Source organism: Balearica regulorum, chromosome 7 (assembly GCF_011004875.1).
Source record: "Balearica regulorum gibbericeps isolate bBalReg1 chromosome 7, bBalReg1.pri, whole genome shotgun sequence".
Lineage (NCBI taxonomy): Eukaryota > Metazoa > Chordata > Aves > Gruiformes > Gruidae > Balearica > Balearica regulorum.
This window is the reverse complement of record NC_046190.1, coordinates 15,378,395-15,398,739: the sequence shown is the minus strand read 5'-3', so window position 1 is coordinate 15,398,739 and position 20,345 is coordinate 15,378,395. Positions and strand designations below refer to the sequence as shown.

At 58.0% G+C, this 20,345-nt stretch overlaps 1 protein-coding gene across 5 annotated transcripts; it reads right to left on the bottom strand.

Annotated features, from left to right (window-relative positions):
* Positions 1-7,932: 7,932 nt before the first annotated feature.
* LOC104634237 (solute carrier family 2, facilitated glucose transporter member 5) lies at positions 7,933-15,760 on the bottom strand. Of its 5 annotated transcripts, XM_075758092.1 has the most exons (12): positions 15,602-15,760; positions 14,446-14,544; positions 13,807-13,967; positions 13,602-13,726; positions 13,183-13,328; positions 12,970-13,102; positions 12,440-12,627; positions 12,201-12,311; positions 10,887-10,988; positions 10,211-10,286; positions 8,592-8,719; positions 7,933-8,357 (listed from the first exon to the last, which is right to left on the bottom strand). In XM_075758092.1, exons 1-12 carry the CDS (start codon positions 15,740-15,742, stop codon positions 8,118-8,120), a joined length of 1,650 nt encoding a protein of 549 aa, XP_075614207.1. In that variant the 5' UTR covers positions 15,743-15,760; the 3' UTR covers positions 7,933-8,117. The 5 variants fall into 5 exon arrangements, with proteins under 5 accessions (XP_075614207.1, XP_075614209.1, XP_075614208.1 ...); XM_075758094.1 differs by lacking the exon at positions 10,887-10,988; XM_075758093.1 differs by lacking the exon at positions 14,446-14,544.
* Positions 15,761-20,345: the final 4,585 nt, after the last annotated feature.

Here is a 20,345-nt window from a genome sequence, read left to right as displayed (position 1 = left end):
CCGTTGTCATTAATTAAAATGTTAGTGCGAGTGTGTGCGCGGGTGGCGCTGCGTGGGGACGGGGGGGGCTGCGGCACAGGGGGATGCGGGACGGCGCGGGTGCGATGCGGTGGCCTTTTAACGGAGCGCGCATCAGCTCCTGAAACCCATTTAAAAGATATTTGGGACTGGGGAATCGGCAGTGAGCGCGGTGGAAAGGTCATTGTTAATAAGGGAGAGCACGCGGGAGCGCGCGGCGAGGGCGCGGGCATGCCCAGCGGAGGACGGTGGAGATGGTCTCCCCGCCCTGCGCCCGGGAGGGTTTGTCCCACGGGGTGTATTTGAGCCACTCATGTCACGAAGTGAGCGGTCTCAGCCCTGCATGGCGGCAGGATGGGGTAGTGGGAAGGCGACCTTGCAGTGGGGTTGCCCTGCGTCTGGGCAAGGACAGGAGTGGGGCATGGGGTGGGCTGGGGTCAAGATGGGGGGGGGGCGGGCGGGCGAGGTGTTGCACTGCAAGCTGGGCATGTGGGCATCCCAGGAGGGTGCAAAGATGCTGTGAGGGGAAGGGGAAGGAGAAGCCTGGAGGGCCAAAACCATGAGCACCCCCATAAACAGCCTGCAAGGAGACCTGCCCCAAGCCCTGGGGCTGGCTCAGCAGCAAGGGGGCTCAGGTATTCACCCCATAATATGTGGCTGTTGCCATGGAAACAGATGGTAGTGATGGGGAGGAGTGTGGACAGGGCAGCGGGGGTGTGTGGTGGCCTGTGTTTTTGTGGCAGGGGAGTCTGGTTTTGGGGAATGCTTTTGTAGGATTTCTGTGAACATACAGAATAGGAAGGTTTGGGTGGCTTTTTTTTTTTTTTTTTAAATTAGCTTTTGGGGTGTTTGGGAGGGTTTTGGGGTGAGTAGCTCTCAGCCAGCTCTGCCCGGTGTCCTCCCATCACATCCTGATACAATTCCCATTAGCAGGGCAAAAAAATGTGACTCCAGGAGCATTGACACAGCCCAGGAGGAGTCCAGAAACAGAGTCCAGGACGCTTCTTCCTCTGCCCAAATCCAATTCGCAGGTTCCCTGGGAGAAGTCCCTGATGTCCCCGACCTGTGGCTGGACGTGGTGCAAGAGGAGAGTGCGCAGGCAGGGAGCAGGCAGCCGTGGGCAGTGCTCAAACCCTGCTTAGTGCAGAAGCGGGGCACGAGGCTTGAAAATGTGGTGGCACACAGAGCCTTCACCCCCACGTCCCCCATGCCGGGGGGGTGGGCCGGGGCAGGCTGTGAAGGGGGCCACATGTGTCCCATGTCCCTGGGAGGTGCCAGCTCCACCAGGAAGGCTCCTGGTGCTTTCTTTCATTGCCTTCTTTTTTTCTTCTTTTCCATCTTTCCTTGTTCCAGACACAGGCTCTGTGCTGAGAAGAGTGAGGTTTTTGGGGGTGTGTGGCTGGTTGAGAGACCTGGGCCCTTTATGTGTGTGCACATGGACACACACTCAGGCACACGCATGCACACTCCCCAACTCATTTCTGTTAGTGCACTGTCCTGGTTTCTGCTGGGAAGAGAGTTAATTTTCTTCCTATCAGCGGGTACAGTGCTGTGTTTGGGATTTAGGATGAGAATGACGTTGATAACACACTGATGTTTTAGTTGTTGCCAAGCAGTGCTTACACTAAGTCAAGGACTTTTCAGCTTCTCATGCCCTGCCAGCGAGGAGGCTGGGGGTGCACAAGACGCTGGGAGGGGGCACAGCCAGGCCAGCCGCCCTCAACTGGCTGAAGGGATATTCCATACCATATGGCATCATGCTCAGCATACTGATACTGGAGTTGGGGGAGCTGGCTGGGCAGGGGATCGCTGCTTGGGGACAGGCTGGGCATCGGTCAGCGGGTGGTGAGCAATTGCATTGTGCATCACCTGTGGTGGTGGTGGTGTTATTATTATTTTCTTTTCCTTTGCTGTCTTATTAAACTGTCTTTATCTCAACCCATGACTCTTACTTTTTTTCCTCTATTCTCTCCCCCATCCCACTGTGGGGGGTGTGAGCAAACAGCTGTGTGGTGTTTTGCTGCCTGCTGGGTTAAACCACAACATGCACCCAAAAGTTTGGCTCCCCAGCCAGCGCCCAGGGCTGTCATCCAGGTTCGGAGTTTCTAGGATGGGGAGAGCTGGGAGGAGGGCAATTATCTCCAGGTGCTGATGGGGAAACTGAAGCACAGAGCAGGGACTTGTGGTCCTCATCCACACCGTAGTTACGAGGTCATCCCATCACTGACAGCATCCAACAATTCTGCAGATGTCAGGGAAAAGGTGTCCGGGAAGTTTTCTCCAGGCTGCCCAGCAGTGGCCAGGCTCCCAGCCCCGTGACATCCCTGTGACATCCCTGTGACATCCCTGTGACATCCCCGGCCGGGTCCCCAGCCCTCCCGGCAGCAAACCCTGCCACCAAACCATCCCTCTGCCCCAGCTCTCCACCATAAATCACTGCCCTCCATTGGCCGAGGACCTTTTAAAAGGGATTTATTAGGGGAGATTTAAGCACAGGCAGCAATAAGGTTTCATAAATCGAAAGGCAATAGTGCTCATCATTACCAGTTTGTTCGGGGGGTGGCGCGGGAGCATCCCCGCTCCCCCCGTTCCCATGGCCGTGCTAACGGCCCCCTCCCCAGCGCCGCTGCCTCCGCCACTCCCCTTCGCCTCCCAGTCTGTGGAGACTGCGAGCGTGGAAAATCCCCAGACAGGGAGTGTAAATGCTTGTTCTTTGTAAATGAAGAACATAATTAACATTAAATTAAGGTAATACAAATGAAGACAACACAGAGCCTGACAGGATGAGTGTTTGGGGAGGCAGTAGAGAGAAGTGATTCATATTTTTAATTTACTGTACAAATAGACTAGCAGGGCTGGGGGGAAAAGGGCCATCCGAGTGGAGTGGGGATTTTTTTTTTTTTTTCCCACTGTTGTTCTGCTGTGCTTTAAGCACACAATGACTATTAAAGTCAACTGCCCATATAATAGGACATCTCCTACATGACTGCTCTCCGAGAGGCAGCTTGCTGTAGCAATAAATTCTGGGAGTGCCATCTGCTGGTGTGCACCCTCCGCCGGGCACCTTCACCTCGGCCACCCTGACGCCGGGCACCTGTACCCGGACCATCCCCGGCACCCGCTGCCGAGATCTGCTCCTGCAGAGCATCGGACATAGACCTGCTGGCATTAATACAGAATTATTATTTTTTTCTATAGGGTAACAAACACTTTTTCTTCCCCCCCCCCCCCCCCCCACAATGCCCTTAAATTGTTCATCATCTATTGGGGGGATCTGGTTGATGCTGAGGAAATATGTTAGTCTTTTAAAAGAAACAAATCACTATTCTCCACCCCTTCAAAGTGCTGGGTTTCAGCTGGGTGCCCATTACCCAGAAGACAGTAAAAAAATCAGCCATTTTAGGTTTTTTTCCTTCAAAAAGGCACTTGACCAGAGTGCGTGTGAAGCACAGGCTTGGCTGGAGCTGGCGCTGCTCTTTAAGGCGATGAGAGCTGTAGGCTTAGCCTGGGGAGACCCTGCTGTGGGATGACTTTCAGCCGGGAGCGAGCCATGTTTACTGCAGCGTGAGGGTGTGGATGGGGCTGTGGCACCTGGAGTGGGCACGCTGCCACCGCCGGGTCCTTGTCCCCTTCCCTGGGGCACTTCTGCCACCACTGTGCAAAGCGAAAACAAGAGAAGGTGCCAAGAGGATCCATTCCTGGCTGAAATCACCCTTCCTCGGCAGAAGGAAGGCAGAAGATGCCTTGGGACTGTGCCGAGAGCCTCTCACTGCATCCCAAAATTGATCATCTGCGGGGGGGGATATGTGTTGCTGATTTTGGGGATGTAACCTTTGCTCTCCGAGTCACTTGTGTCCTGGCAGTAATTACCATGAGCAGCGCCTGTGGGTCCGGGGCTGGCTGGGCCAGTGGTGGAGAGGGGCTGGTCCCAGCTCCTTGCTCCATCCTTTGCCATGTCCTCCTCCTCTGCCACTTTTTCCTCTCCCCTCCAACCCTCACCTCCCATACCACCCCCAGAGTGCCTGGGGGCAGCTCCAGCCCATCACTTTAAGCTTTGCCAACCCCAAAGCGCAGCCAGGGCATCTTTAACCCCTGCCTGGGGGCACTGGCGAGGGCACAGGGGCTGGTGCAGGACAGACCCTGCATCCAAAGGGAAGAGGTTCCCCTCCCTTTTGCTCCTCTGTGCCTTTACTGAAGGCAGGTTTGCACACAAGGCTGTGATTGGGGGGGGGACGGGGACATGGAGTGTCCCAGTGTGGGCAGTGGGAGATGGAGGGGTGTCCCATCCTGCAGTCTCAGAACTCCCCGTGAGCATCGATGTTGAGCTTTGGTGGGGGGTGAGCTGCCCATCAGCATGGGCTGCTCCCGGTGAGGTGCTGTGCCAGATGCACTGCATCCTTGCCGCTGTGCAGCTCTGTGACCGGGTTCCCCAGGGCCGATGGCAGAGCTGTGCTGGTGTGGAGGCACCAGCTTCACCCTGCTTTGAATGGCCCTGAGGAGGTGGAGCCAGCAGGGGTGGGAAAAATCACCCCCCGAAACCTCAAATACCTCCCGGGCCCAGGCTGCAGGCACAGAGGTTGTTTGCAAACCAACCTCCCCCTGGGCAGAGCCCTCTGTGTCCAGCATCCTTCTCCCATGGCTGCTGCGCTGGAAGCATGGCTGAAGAAAGAGTGCATGGGCCCACCTGAACTGAAGGGGACAACAGTGCCAGCGTGACCCAGGAGGGGCTGTGCTGGGGGCTCAGCCCTCCACTGCAGCACCATGAGTTGCTGTGGGGTCCCCAAGGCCAGGGCATGAGGTTGCAGCGCAGTTTGGGTCACCATTGAGCAGCGAGTTGCCTTTCAGAGCTGCTCAGCCCTGGAGCTTCTCCTCCACTGGTAAGACAAGGCAGGGACCAATCCTGCACCCACCTCCGCAGGGCAGGGGGTGCTGCTCCAGCTCCCCTTTCTCCACGTGGCAGGAGCAGGGTTTTCACCCTGCTCAGAGCACACAGGAACCACACCCCACTCAAAACTGGTCCCTGATGAAGCCTCTGCAGTCAGGTGAGATTTTTGGGGGAGCGAGGGCACCCCTGTTGAGGTGACAGGACAGTTCGCTGTTAGGGCACCTGCTGAAACCAGTGCAGGAAGCTTTCAGCCTCAGAGGCTTAGTGGGTCCCCATGATTAGCAGGGTCCATCCCCCAGGAGCACATCCCTGCAGGAGCCATAGGGACCATGAGCACTGGCAGGGCACGAATGCTCCTTGGCTTGTCCAGCCATGGCCGGGGACACTTGCTGCCACTTGCTGCCTCAACAGCCACCAGTGCTGGCACAGGGACACCAGGGTGAGTCCAGCAAGTTTTCATCAGCTTCCTGGTCAGGCTGTGACCATTCGCCCTGAGCCAGGGACTCTCCAGGAGAGCTTCCCTGCAGGATCTGGAAATATCCAGTGACGGGCCATCATCACTTCCTTGAGAAACCCATTTCAAAGTATCTGGAGAGTTCAAACTGGGGCCTTCTTTCCCATTCCAGTTTGGCTGGGAGGAGCTCCAGCCCTCCGCATGTATACCTCAATGCTTAAACTCACCCACCTTTTAGTATTGGGTACATCAGGAGAAGGCACTTACGCATTTGAAGAAAATCACCTTCATCTTCGTTTCTGCAAACCTTAAGAGGATTGGGAGCTTTTCCAGGCATCAGAGTAATTTCTTGGACTCTTCTTTACACCTCCTCCAATCTTTCAAGGTCCTTTGGACAGTGCTGGAGGATACAGCCTTACCCTCACCAGGCAGAACCAGTGCTTTTGGAGGTCTGAATCCAGAGAGCTGCTTTGGACATAGGGAAGCAGCCTGGAGCCCACCTAGCCATACTCTTCCCAAGAAGTCTGCAGTGGAGCGGTTGGGAATGTCTCCCTGGGCAGGACAAGCAGAGGGGAAGCCAAAATCCTGCTTTTGCAGGAGTACCAGACCAGTGGCAGGGGGGCAGCTTGGACAGACAGTCCCAAACAGAGACCCCGCCCCAATATTCTAAATAAAAAGCTGATGAGAAGCTAGTGTCCCATGAGCATCCCACCCTTCCAGGTCCTGATGGAAGGAGGATGGACATGTCCCTTGGAAGGGTACCCTCACAATGGTCTCCTCAAGAGCATACACAGCCAAAAGGCAACATAGGATTTTGCCAGTGACCTCCAGTCCTTGGAAAGAGGCGACTTCTGGCTGTGGTGATGTTTGAAGCCCTGCAGAGATGGGTCCCCACCCCACATTTCCCAGGTCTGCCTGATCTCACCAGCCAGTACAGAGCAGTCCTTGGCCATAAGGCAACACTCTGGGTCCTCGGCTATGCAAGGACCCCAGAATTGGGGGGCTGCTCCCAGGGGAGCCATTGCCTCTCATATAGAGAGCAGGGGGCATGTTCCAAGCCGTCCCATGTGCTGGGTGGGAGACATAAATAAATACCAGAATAAATAAATACAAGTGGCAAAGAGGCCTGAAATGATGCTGTCGTTTGCTGGGAATGAGAGACACAAGTGTAATTTAGGTTTTGATATTATGAAACTCTCGCTGCTCTAAAACAGCAGGGCACTCAGTGCCTCATTAATAAAGGATAAACTTGGAGTCTATTTACAATGCACTTTTTGGGGTTATTTACACTCCATTATACATATGTAATGCTGCACATATTTACCGCTCTGTTCTGCTGCCGAGAGCAGCCGAGTTGGGAGGGAGACGGAGTGGGAAGCGGCTGATGCTGTGGAGCTGTGACCCCTGCCTTGACTGATGCCCCTTAAACATCTCGAGCTGCAGGAGAGCCCCAAGCCAGCTGCTGAGGATGGAGGGGCTGAGACCAGGCACTGGGGGACCCAGTATGGCCCAGTCCCTGTCCCCACCTGCCCAGTGCCCACCCGCCCCCGGAGGCGCCCCGGGGCTTTGCCGAGTGATGCAGAACGGGTGAGCTCCTCGCATGGGCTGGAGTCCAGCACACCAACAAGTGACCACAAGGACCAAACACGGACCTGTCATGGAGTGGGGAGCTGAAAAAAAGTGGGCTAATTACCTGCAACAAAATAAATCGTGTCTGTCTTGGCACTGGAGGATTTTGGCCATGCAGCCCTCCCCACCACACAGCTTATACCTCTTACCAGAGCACAATATTGCAGTTTCCCTGCAAACGGCAGCTCCCCAAGGGTCTGCTGGCCTGGGACCCCATGCTGTTTGTGGGAGCTGCTGTGAGGGTCCTGGGCCATGTGAGTGCCGTGCCCAGGGCAGTCCCAGGAAACAGGGTTGCCCCCACCACAGGATCCAGGGCAGAGATATGGGAGAGGTTGTGCTCGGAAAGCACTCTGAGTTCACAGGAATTCATGGGGTACAGCAAGGGGATGTGGGTGCACCCGGGACCCCTTTGTCCTCAGCAGAGTTTGGGAGGGTGCAGGGGTCCCACAGGAGCACTCTCTGCAGGGCTGGGCAGCAAGGGACTGCTTGGGGGGGGGAACGGAGGCTGGATGGTCATCCCCAGTTCTGAGGTCCTCCATGTCCTTTCTGCAATTCAGCCTGTGTTTGCATGACCAACGTGGAGATGCAAGAGCCCAGGAGCAACCCTGATCACTCATCCTAGGAAATGTGGGGTGTCTCCAACCTTCCCAGCCAGGCACAGCAGGGAGGGGGACAAGGCCCCCATCCCATCCTGCTGCTCCCCGCTGCTCCCCAGCACTGGGGAAGCACCCACCCATGCCAGCATGCTCCAGCTCACTGCCATCCTAGGTTGCACTTGCCAGGCAGCAGCTCTGGAGGCAACACTCTTTATTAAACACCTCGTGTGGGCAGGTCTTGGCATGTGCCTGGGACCAATGTGAAACCCCTGCCCCCAGGAGGTCCCCCTGTCCCTGGGAAGGCATCTGCAGTCGGTGCAGTCCTGGCACATCATCAGAGCCCATCCTGGCCCATCATCAGAGCCCATCCTGGCCACAAGCTGTGGTGGGGCAAGATGTACTGGGAGTCACAGAGCTGATCGAGTCCGAGCAAACTGGCCCTCACTTCCCTCCCCAGCCCCAAGCTTTCTCCCCCACCCCCGTCCCCCACAGCCCACCCAGGGTGGGGATCCCACAGTGGGAGGTGGGGGGCAGGTCAGGTCCGGCTGGAGCCCAAGCTCTCCAGGGAGCTGCTCTCCAAGGCCCCGTAGCCATCAAGCTTCATCATCCCGATGAGGTGGGCTGGAATGGAGAGAAAGGAGCGACGGGTGGCGAAGATGTGGCTGATCTCCATGAAGGTTTTGTTCTTGGTCTCGGGGATGATGAGGTAGACATACAGGGCCACCAGCAGACAGATGCCACAGAAAACCAGGTAGCAAAAGGCACCGGCTGACATCTGGGAACAAGAAGAGAGCAGGGACAGGGCAGAGAGCCAGGCACCCCCACGCTGGGCATGGCATGAGGCAGCATCCCCTCCTGTCCCCCTTCCCTGGGCTGACTCTGGCCAGCATCAAACCGAGCCAGGAGCATGGGCATCCCTGGGGCTAAGCTTGGCTTGGCACCCTGTCCTGGGGGAGCAGCAGGGCCGGGTCTATCCTCTCCTCCTTCCCCGGCCCCTCCAAACCAGTACCTGCAAGAAGGGGAAGATGAAGCCGATGGTGAAGTTGCAGAGCCAGTTGATGGACCCCCCCACGATGTAGGCGGCTGGGCGGTGTGACTGCGTGAAGAACTCGGCCGTCATCAGGAAGGGGACGCCGGCTGCGGAGGGAGGGGACAGATTGAGGGTACAGGGGGGCAGGCTGCATCAGGCACCCCCAGGGTCAACAGGTCCTGCCTGTCTCAGCCCTGCAGCCAAAGGGCTCGAGCCCAGCAGGACCCACAGGTCAGAGTGGTGGTGCTGGGAGAGCTGGAGGAGATGGAGAACATGGGGACGGGTGGACCAGTGTCCTGGCATCCCCCCAGCATACCACAGTTGCACCTTGCTGGGCGCTGAGGCCAATTTCACAAGTTACTTGACTGGAAAGTTTCAGATCGAGTCAAAGTCAAGGTGGAACATTTCCTCTGGATCCTCACTTTGCAATAATTTGCCTAAATGCTGATATATTAGATCTCATATAGATCACAGATATAGAGAAAAATGTTCCTGGAGCCCTCCACAATGCCCTTTCCAGCCTCCCTTGAACAAAATGGTTTAGAAAATTTCCTTCTATTGAGCAGGTAAAGGCTTGAACGCCGTGGCTGATTTGGGCAAGAAAGAAACAATCACATTTTCAAGCATCAGAATTTCCTGCAGGACACAGAAGTGCCATTTTCCAACTGGCTTTTCCCAAGTTGTACAGTGAAAAAACTCCAGAATGACTGAAGATCATTGCCCAAGCCAACTTGCCTACTAAAAACTGGACATAGGTTGTAGCTACTTCTCCTGGAAGGACTCATCCCCCCCCGCCATGTGTCGCTGAGCTGGCACCCCTGAGTCCCAGGACTGTCTCTTTGCTGGAGGGCAGGATCCAAGGTCCGGTGCACATCCCAGGGCACACAGGGATCTGGCAGGGTATTTGACGTGGTGACATGGCTGGGGTCCCACTGCCTGGGACAGGGCTGACTGGGACCTCTTTGTAAAAGGTGCTCCAATGGAAAAGACAAACAAAAAAAAAGTGCGAGTAAGTGAAGGAGGAGTGGAGCCCCTGACGGACTCTTACTCACAGCTCGCCCAGAATAGAGATATATATTTTTTTGTTTTAAAACTCCTATTCATCATTGTTTGTGAACAATGAGCCATTAAAATCCTAATTAAAGATGTAATTACAGTGAATAAAGTCTGGGCTGAGGATGAATTATAGATCTGTTAACAGCTCTGCTAATACATCAACTGGGTAAACCAGTCCAGGTTTCACCCCTCGCTGTTTGAGCCCGCTCTCGTGCCCGTGCTCGGTCAGGGGCAGGATGATGCTCACTGTGATGCCAGCAGGTGACACCTCCAGAGGTCTGGGGAAGGCTGCCAGGACTTTCTCACTGCTTGGCCCTGGATTAGGGATGAGGAAGAGGTGGAGCAAGCCCCACCTCCAGGGCTGGAGAGGCTTGTGGCGGGGTTTTGCTCACGGGGTGCAGCATGATAAACCAGGGGCTGGCCACGGGGAAGGGGCCAAGGCGCTGGTCCTGCCACCTGCCTGCAAACCCCACTGCTCCCTGCTCCCCTGGGGCCCCCATTCCTGCCCCACCACCGCCCGCTCCCACTGGTCCCAGACCCACCTGGTCCCATGCAGAAGCCAGCAATGATGCCGATCACACAAGCGACGCTGACGTAGCGCATCCAGGGCAAGTCGGTCTGCGAAGGGACATGGGCTGGGGGATGCTGCCGGGGCAGTGGCCTCAAGCTTCATGCCCAGCATCCCCAGGACGGGGCTTCGTGCCTGCCCCTTGGCTGGGTGGCAGCCCTTGGGGACAGTGGCCATGCAGGACACATGGGGGGGATGCAGACAAGTGGTTTGGGGCAAAGCTGGTAAGGGTCAGCCTCAGCAAATCTCAGCAACTCATGATGCTGAGATGTCCCCAGAGCTGCAGGAGCATACCCTGGGATCCCCTCCGGGCAGCAGAGGAAGGACCCTGCAGACCTTTCCACCTCCCCTGACATTTCACAGCCGCCTCCCTGGGGACTATTTCTGCAGAAAAGCTACCAGAAGCGGCAGGGATTTTATCACATGGATTTGGATTTTCTTTTTTGTTGTTCTTTGCTCTGAATTTTCCTTCCCTTTAACTTTGAAGGGAAAACATTGCTTGGAAGAGCCAGTTCACCTCTCATTTTCATGCACACTCCCTCCCCTGGGGTGATATCCATCCCTTCATCACCCAGCCCTTGTTAATGCACCCAGGGCTCCAGCCCCAGACATGTCAGTGGCCCAGGGGGGTGGTGGTGGCCAGAGCCTACCTGCAGCAGCAGGGAGACGGTGATGCCAGCCGAGCAGATGCCCATGGCGCAGAAGCCAGTGATGATGAGCGGCCGCCGGCCCAGCTTCTCGATAGTAAAGCACTGCCAAGGGAAAGCAGAGACTGATGGGGTGGTGGGGAGCTCCCCATCAGGACGGGGGCACCCCCTGAACCCCAGATCAAGCTGAAGGTGGTAGGATGCTCCCAGTGGCATCTGGGGGTTGGGGGCAGCTTCAGCTCAGAGCTCCAGGGTTGGGGCCAGGACATGGGAAGAGCCAGGACTCCGGGGTCCCAGGGTGAAGGTGCACCAGGCAGCAGTAGGGTCCTGCAGAGCCCCATCAGGGTGCAGGGTCGGGGCTGGCTGGTGTGGCCCCACAGCCGCATTCGCACCGGTGCCAAGCAGAGGTGCTGGGCTGGGCACAGGGTGTTTGTGGGGCAGTGGGCAGAGGAGGCAGGGTGCGGGCAGACAGCGCAGCAGCGGCTGGAGCAGGCAGCGTATTGACAGCTGAACAAATGCCTGTAATTTTATAACCAATCTCGGCACATCCGTCGGGGGCCATTTGCAGGGCTGCTCCCGAGCAATCTGGCTGCATGCCGGGCGGCTGCTGGGGGCTGGGGCAGCCCCACGGCCAGGGCAGGGGAGGGGAGAAGGGGGCACCCTTCAGAGGGGCAGAGGAGTGACTGGGGGACCCCACTCTGCCATGGGTTGAGGTATGGGGAGAGGGGAGAAGCCCCCTCACTCAGCCCCAGTTTTCTGGGAGCAGCCACCTGTCCATCTATCTCTCTAATTGTCAGGGAGCGGATTTAGTGCCGGGTGGCTTGGGCTGGCCCCGGGTGACACTCGCAGATGGGACGAGCGCCATAAATCTGCCTGGCCCAGTGCTAACTCTCCAGCTAAATGAGGCCTGGCTGGGGGGGGGCCGGGGCTGCTAGCCTGGGGCCAGGCCGGTGCTTGGCTGGGGGGGGCAGATGGGGACATGTGGCTCTGCTAACAGAGTGACAATGAAATCAGGAGCCAGAAGGAATCGCTTAGTCCCCTCCATCACCTCCAACCTGCTCGTTGCCTGGCATCTCCCCTCCAACCTCCCTGCTATACACTTATCCCAAAATTCTCCCACCCCTTTTAGATGTGACCCCACAAACTGAGTCCCTCTCATCCCATCACTCCATTTCCCTGCAAAGAGCAAAGGGGCTATGCTGTGATGCAGGCAGCATTTGGGGTCCCTCCAGCCCCCCCCACATTTGATGGTGCAGGGACCTGGCAACAAGGCTCTGGCACTGAGGGGCTGCATCCATCTGTCTGTCCATCACTCACCCCAATCAGCCCAGCAACAACTTCAATGGCGCCGGTGCCCACGGTGGTGTAGGGGATCTGGGATACAGGGATCCCGGCCTTCTCAAAGATGGTGTTGGTGTAAAACCAGATCTGCCGAAGAGGGGACTTAGTGTGAGCCAGGGGGATAGAGCCACAGGGCATTTGATGAAATGAGTTTCCAGGACTCAGCTCAGCCTCTGCAGACCTAGGTCCCAGGGTGAGGACCCCGCAGGGCTTACAGCATCGATCCCTGAGAGCTGCATGCCGGCATTCACCACCACCACCGAGAGGGTTTGCCAGCGGACAGAGCGGTCCCGCAGCAGCTGCCAGACGGAGACCATCTCCACGGAGGAAAGTGACTGCTGCTCCTTCTTCATCTCCTCGATCACATTCTGCACGTCAGGTGTCCCCAGGAACCTGTGCAGTGCTGCAGGGAGAGTGGGAGTCACAGGCATGCGTCTCCCCATCACAGGTATGGCACAGGGCAGGGACTTGGCTCTGCCCTGGCTCGGCCGCCCCTGGGGACCTCCCTGACCCATGGGGCTGAGCATCCACAGGAACTGAGGAGGTGCCTCACACCATGGTGATGGGCACCATGGAAATCCTATGACCCAACTGGGTGGGACAGAAGGGCTGAACCATCAGGACTATGGTGGGCTGTCAGGTCTGGGTGTGGAAGGATGCTATGAGGAGGCACCTTGGTCTTCGGAGACCTTGGACCAGCGCCCAGCACCTCCCAGAGCAAATGTCCCCCAGGACATCCCCTCACCCTTGGTGGCCTCGCAGATGTCGTTCTTCTCTATCAGCAGGTACCGCGGGCTCTCGGGGAAGCAGTGCAGTAGCATGAGCTGGAGGGAGGCGGGAATGACCACCACCGAGAGGAAAAGAGGCCAGAACCGGTCCTGAGAGGAGTCAACGCAGGACGTGTCATGGGGACGGCAGAGCAGGGCGCAGCGCACATGGGCTGGGGTATTGTGCTCACCTTGCCCAGCAGCTCCGGGAGGCCCAGGACTTGTGCGAAGAAAACCCCCAGGCAGGTGAAGATGCTGGGCATGAGGCCCAGGAAACCCCGCAGGTTCTTGGGTGCCATTTCTCCCAGGTAGAGGGGCACCACGCTGAGACAGATACCTGGGGCAGACAGGAGGGACCGGGATGGGAGAGGCAGCAGGAAGAAGGGTGCCCAGCCAGACCATCGGTGCATCTCCTCCCATGCACAGCACCATCCACAGTGGGCACCCAATGGCCAGGCAGGTTGCGCTGCCTGAACCATGGAGACCTCCACTGCAGAGCCTGTGGCCATAGGCAATATGAAGTCTTCTCCATCCCCCTGTGAATAGGCTGTAGGGGACTGAGCTGTGAGGAAGGGGCCACGCACAGCCCCACAGCCCAGGCAGCACCTACCTGAGTGGAGCCCTGTGATGGAGCGGCCAATGATCACCATCTCGGGGGACCCCAGCTCCCGGCTGAAGCCCATGAAGCCACCGGCCATGAGGATGAAGAGAGCACTGCGGCTCAGCGTGCCATTCCTAGCAGGGCACAAGCAACAGGGCAGCCCCTCTGGCCCCATCTCATCCCTTGAGGACCCTGTCCCATGCCACCCCCTTACCTGCCATATCGCTCCACCAGCACTCCAACCAGCAAGGAGCCCACCAGCCCACCCAGGGCGAAGATGGAGACAGTCAGGGAGTAGAGGAGGGTCAGGGGGCCAGGGGCCAGCCCATGCCCATACCGCTGGGACCAAGTGGCATTGTAGAAAGCCTTTATGTGCTGCGAGGCAGAGAGAGACACACGGGCACCAAATGCATTGGGAGAAAGGGGAAGACAGGGAAGACAGGCCCCGTAGGGAAAATGCCACGGGTTTAACAGCATTGCAGGAGATGCAGGGCAGGACGTGACTGGGGATGACTAGGATGTGCTGGTCTGGTTGCTCAGCGAGCCTCAGCACCAGACAGGTTTAAGGACAACTTAGATATGCCACAGGCAGAATTGGAGCTGGAGCAAGGAGGTTGTGGGCAGCTTTCCCCAGCCCCCACCTTCTGGGGGGACCAGCCTGGGAGAAGTACATGAACCCAGGTTCCCATGTCCCTCCCATGCCATCCTTCTCCCCAGACTGCTTTCTGTGGGTGACTGCCCAAGGGAAATGCCACCATTTTGATGTGGGCCTGCTGGGTAACGGTACCTCCACCCTCCCAGGGAGGGACGCAGAGCCCTTCCCCTGCTCCTGGAGAGGCTGCCCATCCCTTACCACGGCCGGCGAGTTCACCACAGCCAGGTTGTAGCCATAGAGCATGGAGGAGCCAAAGGACACCAGGAGGGTGACCCACAGCAGGGGGAAAGTGAGGTGCTGGGAGAGAAGAGGAGGAATCAGCACAGCCCTAGCTGGCAGAACCGGGGGCCAAGGTCGCACGTGGCATGAGCCCCTTTTCCCGTTTGGATGGCCCTGGCCCAGAGCAAAGCCCAGGGCAAAGACCCCAACGTGACGGAGCCCTATGCTGAGCACCGTTTCATGCCACCACCCAGCACCCATCCAGGCTGCTCCAGCTTCCCCACGGCTGGTCTCATGGCTGTGGCGTGAGGCTTAACCCTGGCGCTGGCCCAGCTCAGGCTGCTTGTCCCAGCTGCCGGTCCCAGGCACCCCTGCCCCGGGGCTGGGTGGGGGCAGTGGGCAGAAAGGGGCAGGCAAAGGAGGGGGAGACACCCATCCCCTCCTGTAGATGGGGGCACCCAAATGGCACTGCTATGAGCTGCCCCACACATACCCCCCCCGCCTGGGAGGCCCGGCACCACTGAAAGGTGAAGTTCCCTGCGGCAGGTCCCAGCACTCCCAAAACACCGCACGCACCCACCTCCTAAACCCTGGCCCCACCTGCACCTCTGTCACCTGCTCGGGCTGCAGGAGGACCTCACTGGGGGAACCCAGGGCTGTGGAAGGACACCCTGCAGCCCTGACCCAGCCCGCGGGGGGTTGAGACTAGCCCACCCCGGGATCGGGGTGCCCAGCAGGACCCAAGAGGCATTCAGGGCAGTCCCCAGCCGCAGGGGCACCCCTGGGTGCTGCACCCGGCTGTCTCCCCTGGAGCAATAAGCGTCCCACGGCCCCGCAGCGACAGGGCTGTGGCAGGGTGCGGGGGGAGCCTGCGTCCCCCGGGAGCTGCCCCGCTCCCAGCACCCAGAGCCCGGCTCTCCCCGCAGCCCCCCCAGCACGGTAGCCGGATCCGTAGCGCCCAGCAGCTCCCGGCTCACGCACAGCAAATCCCCGCTAATCCCATCAGGAATCCCGAGCCGGGAAACGGAGGGGAGGGTGTGGGGGGGTGTGTGTGGGGGGGTTTCAGCCCAGGGGCTGGGGGGCAGACAGGGAGCGGGGATGGGACAGCCCCCCCCCCAGCCCGCAGGGAGCTCACCCCAGTGATGTCCCCGCCGGGCTGCGGGGTCTCTTGCCCGGCCGTCGGGGAGAAGCTGCAGCCGGAGCGGGGCGGAGGAGGAGGAGGAGGGGAGGGGGAGGAAGGCAGCCCCGGTCCGGCGGCCTGGTTCGTCTCTCCCATTTTTAGATGGAAGAAGGAGGGGGAGAGGGAAGGCAGGGCAGGGCAGGGCAGGCAGCCTGGGTGCCCCCGGGGCTCATTGGAGGCGCCTGAGCGGCCGGAGGAGGAGTCCGGGGCCCTCTCCGCCTTGCCGGGGGAAGGGGCAAGGGCAGGCCGGCACCTCCGGGCTGCCCAGCCCGCTGAGGGGTCATGGCCGGGACGGGGCACAGCAGGACCACCGATGTGATGCTCTGCCCCAGCACGTCCCCTCCAAATGCGGGTGGCCCTGGGGACCCTAAGCAGGGCAGCATCCCTGCAGCACCCCCGAGGCTGGGGGTGAAGGGGCAGCCCCACATCACCCAACACCCCCGTCACCCCCCGGCCCCTCTCCCACCCTGCCAGACGTGTGGGGCAGATATGCCCCATCCTCTGCGACTCGGGCAGGTGACCCACATGGCCATGGCTCAGGGCAGCTGCCTTTCCCGGACACGGAGAGGCAGAGCCCCCAGCCCCAGAGAGGAGAGACTCGGCTCATGGCAGCTCAGAGGAATCCAATTTTGCTGCGGCCAGGAGCTGCCTCCCCTGCTGCTAATGAAGTGCCTTTAATTAGCAGCCTAATAGCAAGCTCTTAATTTGCCGAACAGCCAGTTGAAAGGATGGGGACCCTACTAAGTCACGGCTGGCAACAGCTCCAAGGGCTTAAAAGGGACAGGCCCCGACTGGCTGGCCCCACCTCGGGAGGGGTCCTGCGGGGACAGGGACAGAGGAGCAGGGCTGGGAGAGCCCCGCGGGCATGGGCACCTCTGGGCCTGCCGTGCCCAGCCCCAGTCGGGCTGTCTCGGGTGAGGGAGAGCCTGGGTGCCTCATCCTCCCATACAGGCTGATCCAGCTCCTGTCTCCTCCCTCCACATGAGCCTCTGGGTCTCCCCAAAAGCACTGTGCCCTCTCCCCCCGCCACAAGCCCTTCCCAGCCTGCCAGCATTCAGCTTTTCCCAGAGCAGGCACCTGTCTTGCGCAGACTCAGTTTCTCCATGTCTCGATCGGGGCATCACCTTTACCTTTGTGCAGGTGTGCTGGGTGGCTGCAGAGACCTCGGTGACAGGGCCACAGCAGGGGGAGACCTGCAGGGAGCCATGGTACTTCAGGGGATGGTCCCGTTTCATTCCCAGAGAGGCAGAATGAAGATCCATTTGTTGGACATGCCCATGGGGGAGATGATCTGGCAGGAGGACATGTAGCCTGTGGGTACCAGCCATGCCCAAAGCACTTGCAGGGCTGCAGGGCAGCCCTAAACACCCCCAGGACTCATCCCAAGCCCTGTGCTAAGACAGGGCAGAGCAGCAAACTCGGGACAGGATGATAAGCCAGGTCATGCTGCGTCCCACAGCCATGCTCCCTTCTCTGATCATCCAGGTACCTGGCTCATCTCTGGGATCAGCACCTCGAGGGTTAAATGTGCCCAGTCCAGTGGTCTCTGCCACAGGGAGAGGAGGAAACAGCAGCAGCCACCTCTCCCATCCGGAGCCATCCCACCAAGTATCTACCTAAAACCCCTCCTGGAGCTTCCCAGCCCCTCTGCACTGAAGCCCTTACCCATCCCCAAGCCCAGTTCTCAGCCCTGCAGCCACAGTCCCCCTCCCACAACACAGCCAGATGCCAGGGACCAAGCTGGGACATCCTCAGCACACTGCTCCAAGTCAGAGGGGTGGCCGCTGTCTTGATTTAGGGGGTAAATCTGAGTTTACTGCGACCAGTTCCCAGCAGCGGCTGGGATGCTGGGAGCAGAGGTTTAGCAGCAGATGTACAGGTGAGAAACATGTGCAGGGGGAGAAAGGGGGAGGAAAGCCTGGGGCGCCAATTAAGGGTCACCAGGGAGCTGGGTTAATTGGAGACACTCCTGTGACCTGACCCGGTGACGGTAGCACACAGTAAGACGGAAACGAGTGCTGGTGAGAAACACCCGCTGCTCTGTGCTGCGAGGGAGCTCGTCTCTGCAATTTATGGGCATCCCCGTTCCTCCCCTGCCGCCAAGCAATGACTCCCTGGCTAAAACATCCCCCTTGGCTGGGAAAAGTGGCTGTGAGCCCACAAACCACCCTCATCCCCTCCCACTATCACTCCTGGGATCTCCCATCCCCCTCTTGCCTCGCTGCTGCCCCGGTCCCCAGATGCAGCACTGGGGCTGTCCCGTCCCAGCGCTTCATGCCCTGGGATGCCCACACGCCTCTTCTCCTCAAGGCATCGCACACACAGTGCCTGGGGCACGCAAAGAAACCCAGGAGGATCGGGAGAGGCAGAGAAGCCAGTCCCAGTGTGCATCCTGCACAGAGCAATGGCATTTGCCAAGGCCAGGAGGACGGAGATGCTGTTGGGAGCCCTGTGTTCTCCTTCGGGCTTCCCCTGAGCTGACAGCGTGGTGCTGTGCAGGGTCCCAGCAGAGCCCAGCTGCCCATGGTGTGGGCAGAGGTAGGATCCATCCTGCCCCAAGGAGCTTGTGTGGAGGGGAAGGACAGAACCAGCCCTGCTGCAATGGCAGAGCACCTGGTGCCTTCTGCCTCCCTGCCCAGCTCCTCGGGGCCAGGCACTGGCAGCCACGAGCCAGCCACGCAGGACCCCACCAAAGACATAAAACACTTGCGAAAAACGGTATGAGGATTTCTGCAGGACTAGGGAATGCAGCAGCAAAGTCGACACACTGGGACAGTCTGTTTCCTTTTCCTAGGTGAGATGGAAACCCCTCAGAGGACACGGCCTTCAGTGCTGCCTCTTTGTGTTTGCCCAGCACCATCTACTCCAAACTAGAAAAAAGTGCACAAGGAAGCAGTAAGTGGCTCAAATAAACACAGGCAAAAAGATGCATTGCTTAGCAGCCACTGACCCCTTTTCCTGCACTGGCGGAGAAGGAACTCGGCAGCACGGGCGCAGCAGGCAGAGCCACTCGCAGACGTCTCCGCAGCTTGAAATGTCAGAGCAGTTTGCCGGTGCTGCCCTTTCGGAGTTGACACTGCAGAAATGGAGATGGTCCAGTAGCCTCCCTGCCTCGCTGCCCCCTTGGAGGAGAAGCCTACCTTGATCTGCCTGTGTAAAGGCCAGCAGGGTGCTTTGGGCATGGGACTGGGAGTTTTGGACACATCAGCTGTGTGATGTTAACTGGGGGCTTGAGTTTCTGCAAACCACAGTGGCCTCCAGAAGAAACTCAGTGGTGCCCCTAGTGAAAGCACTGCTCCGGCTGCTGTCTCTGCCTTGTTGCACTGGAAAACCCATCTGACTCCATTCTCCAGCTGCAGGAAGGCTGTTTACCTTAACAGGTGAGACTTTTTCAAGCCCAGGTTTTCCTGGTCATATTCCTTATCCAACTTCAGTGGTAGCCGGCAGATCAGCCCCACAGCTCAGCAACCTCCCAGCCAGGTGCACGTCAGCAAAGCATTTCAGAGATAAAGCTTAAGATGGGAAGTAACACTGATGAGGAACAAGAGTATCCCTTGGGGATATAATGAATGTGTGTCTGAGCTCTCCTAGGGCAAAGCCAAGTGGCTGGTACTCACACACACACCGCCGGGAGCTTGCTACAAGGGCGTCACATCCCTGCACGTCAAACGTCCTCAGCTGTACTCGCCAAGGAAGGATCAGCCACCAAAGGGGACAGGCTGAGACCTCAGATGGCTGCAGCCTATTACAATAGATTTACATGGGATAATTAGCACAAGTAGGATCTTATTTTCCTCTGTTAGTCTTCTCCTCCAGCAGCGCAGGTGCCTTCCTACTGGGACAGTGTCCTGGGCAGTGTGTGAGTTGGCTGTGAAGCAACTTGAGTATTTGGAAAAAAGAAATCTTCTGCAGGCACAGCTATACAGACAGAGCACCAGGCTGTCAAGCCCAGGAGTGGCATCTTATTCCCACAAAACGTTGAATCATTTCCACACCCTGCCGGGCGCTGACAGGTCTGCCATTGCACGGGGGGAGCTCTGCCGCACGCAGCCTTTGAACAAACGGGACCAGGCGCAACCCATGCCCAGGGGCTGCCAGGACAGCAGGACAGCTCGCCAGCAGAAATCAACAGCAGCACTAGAGCAGGTCTATCTGCTCAGGGATTTTGTTTTCCTGGCCACGCTGCCTCCTTTGCTGTGAGCTCGCCATCCTAACCCTCCTCAAACTGACACAGCACCACCCAACTGCTGAATTCATCCCAAACGTTTTTTGTAGGAATTACATTAATTCTAGCCTAGGAGGTCTAAACTGGCCAATTTCCCCTTTCCAGACTAGCTTACTATACTTTTGAAAGTGTTTATATAATAAAAAAAAAGATTTCATTTTAAAGCTGTAGGTTGATCAAATGCTGTTAATTTGAAGCTATGGTAAACATTACTTTCCTCCTTCATTTGAAGTGGAAATAAGGCACACATTTTTAAACAGAAAGGGTAATTAACCACTGAATCTATTTAAGATAAGCTGTCTGGTGTTCATTCTTTTCCAGTGGAAATTTACAATTGAGATTGCTTTTCTTTCTCAAATTCTCTCTTTAGTACTTGAGTTTTTGGATGCGATGCCAGAATTCCTGGGAGAAGTTTTGCAGCCCATGCCCTGCAGCACAGCACTGTCCCAGCCCTAGAAATCTGGAATGAATACT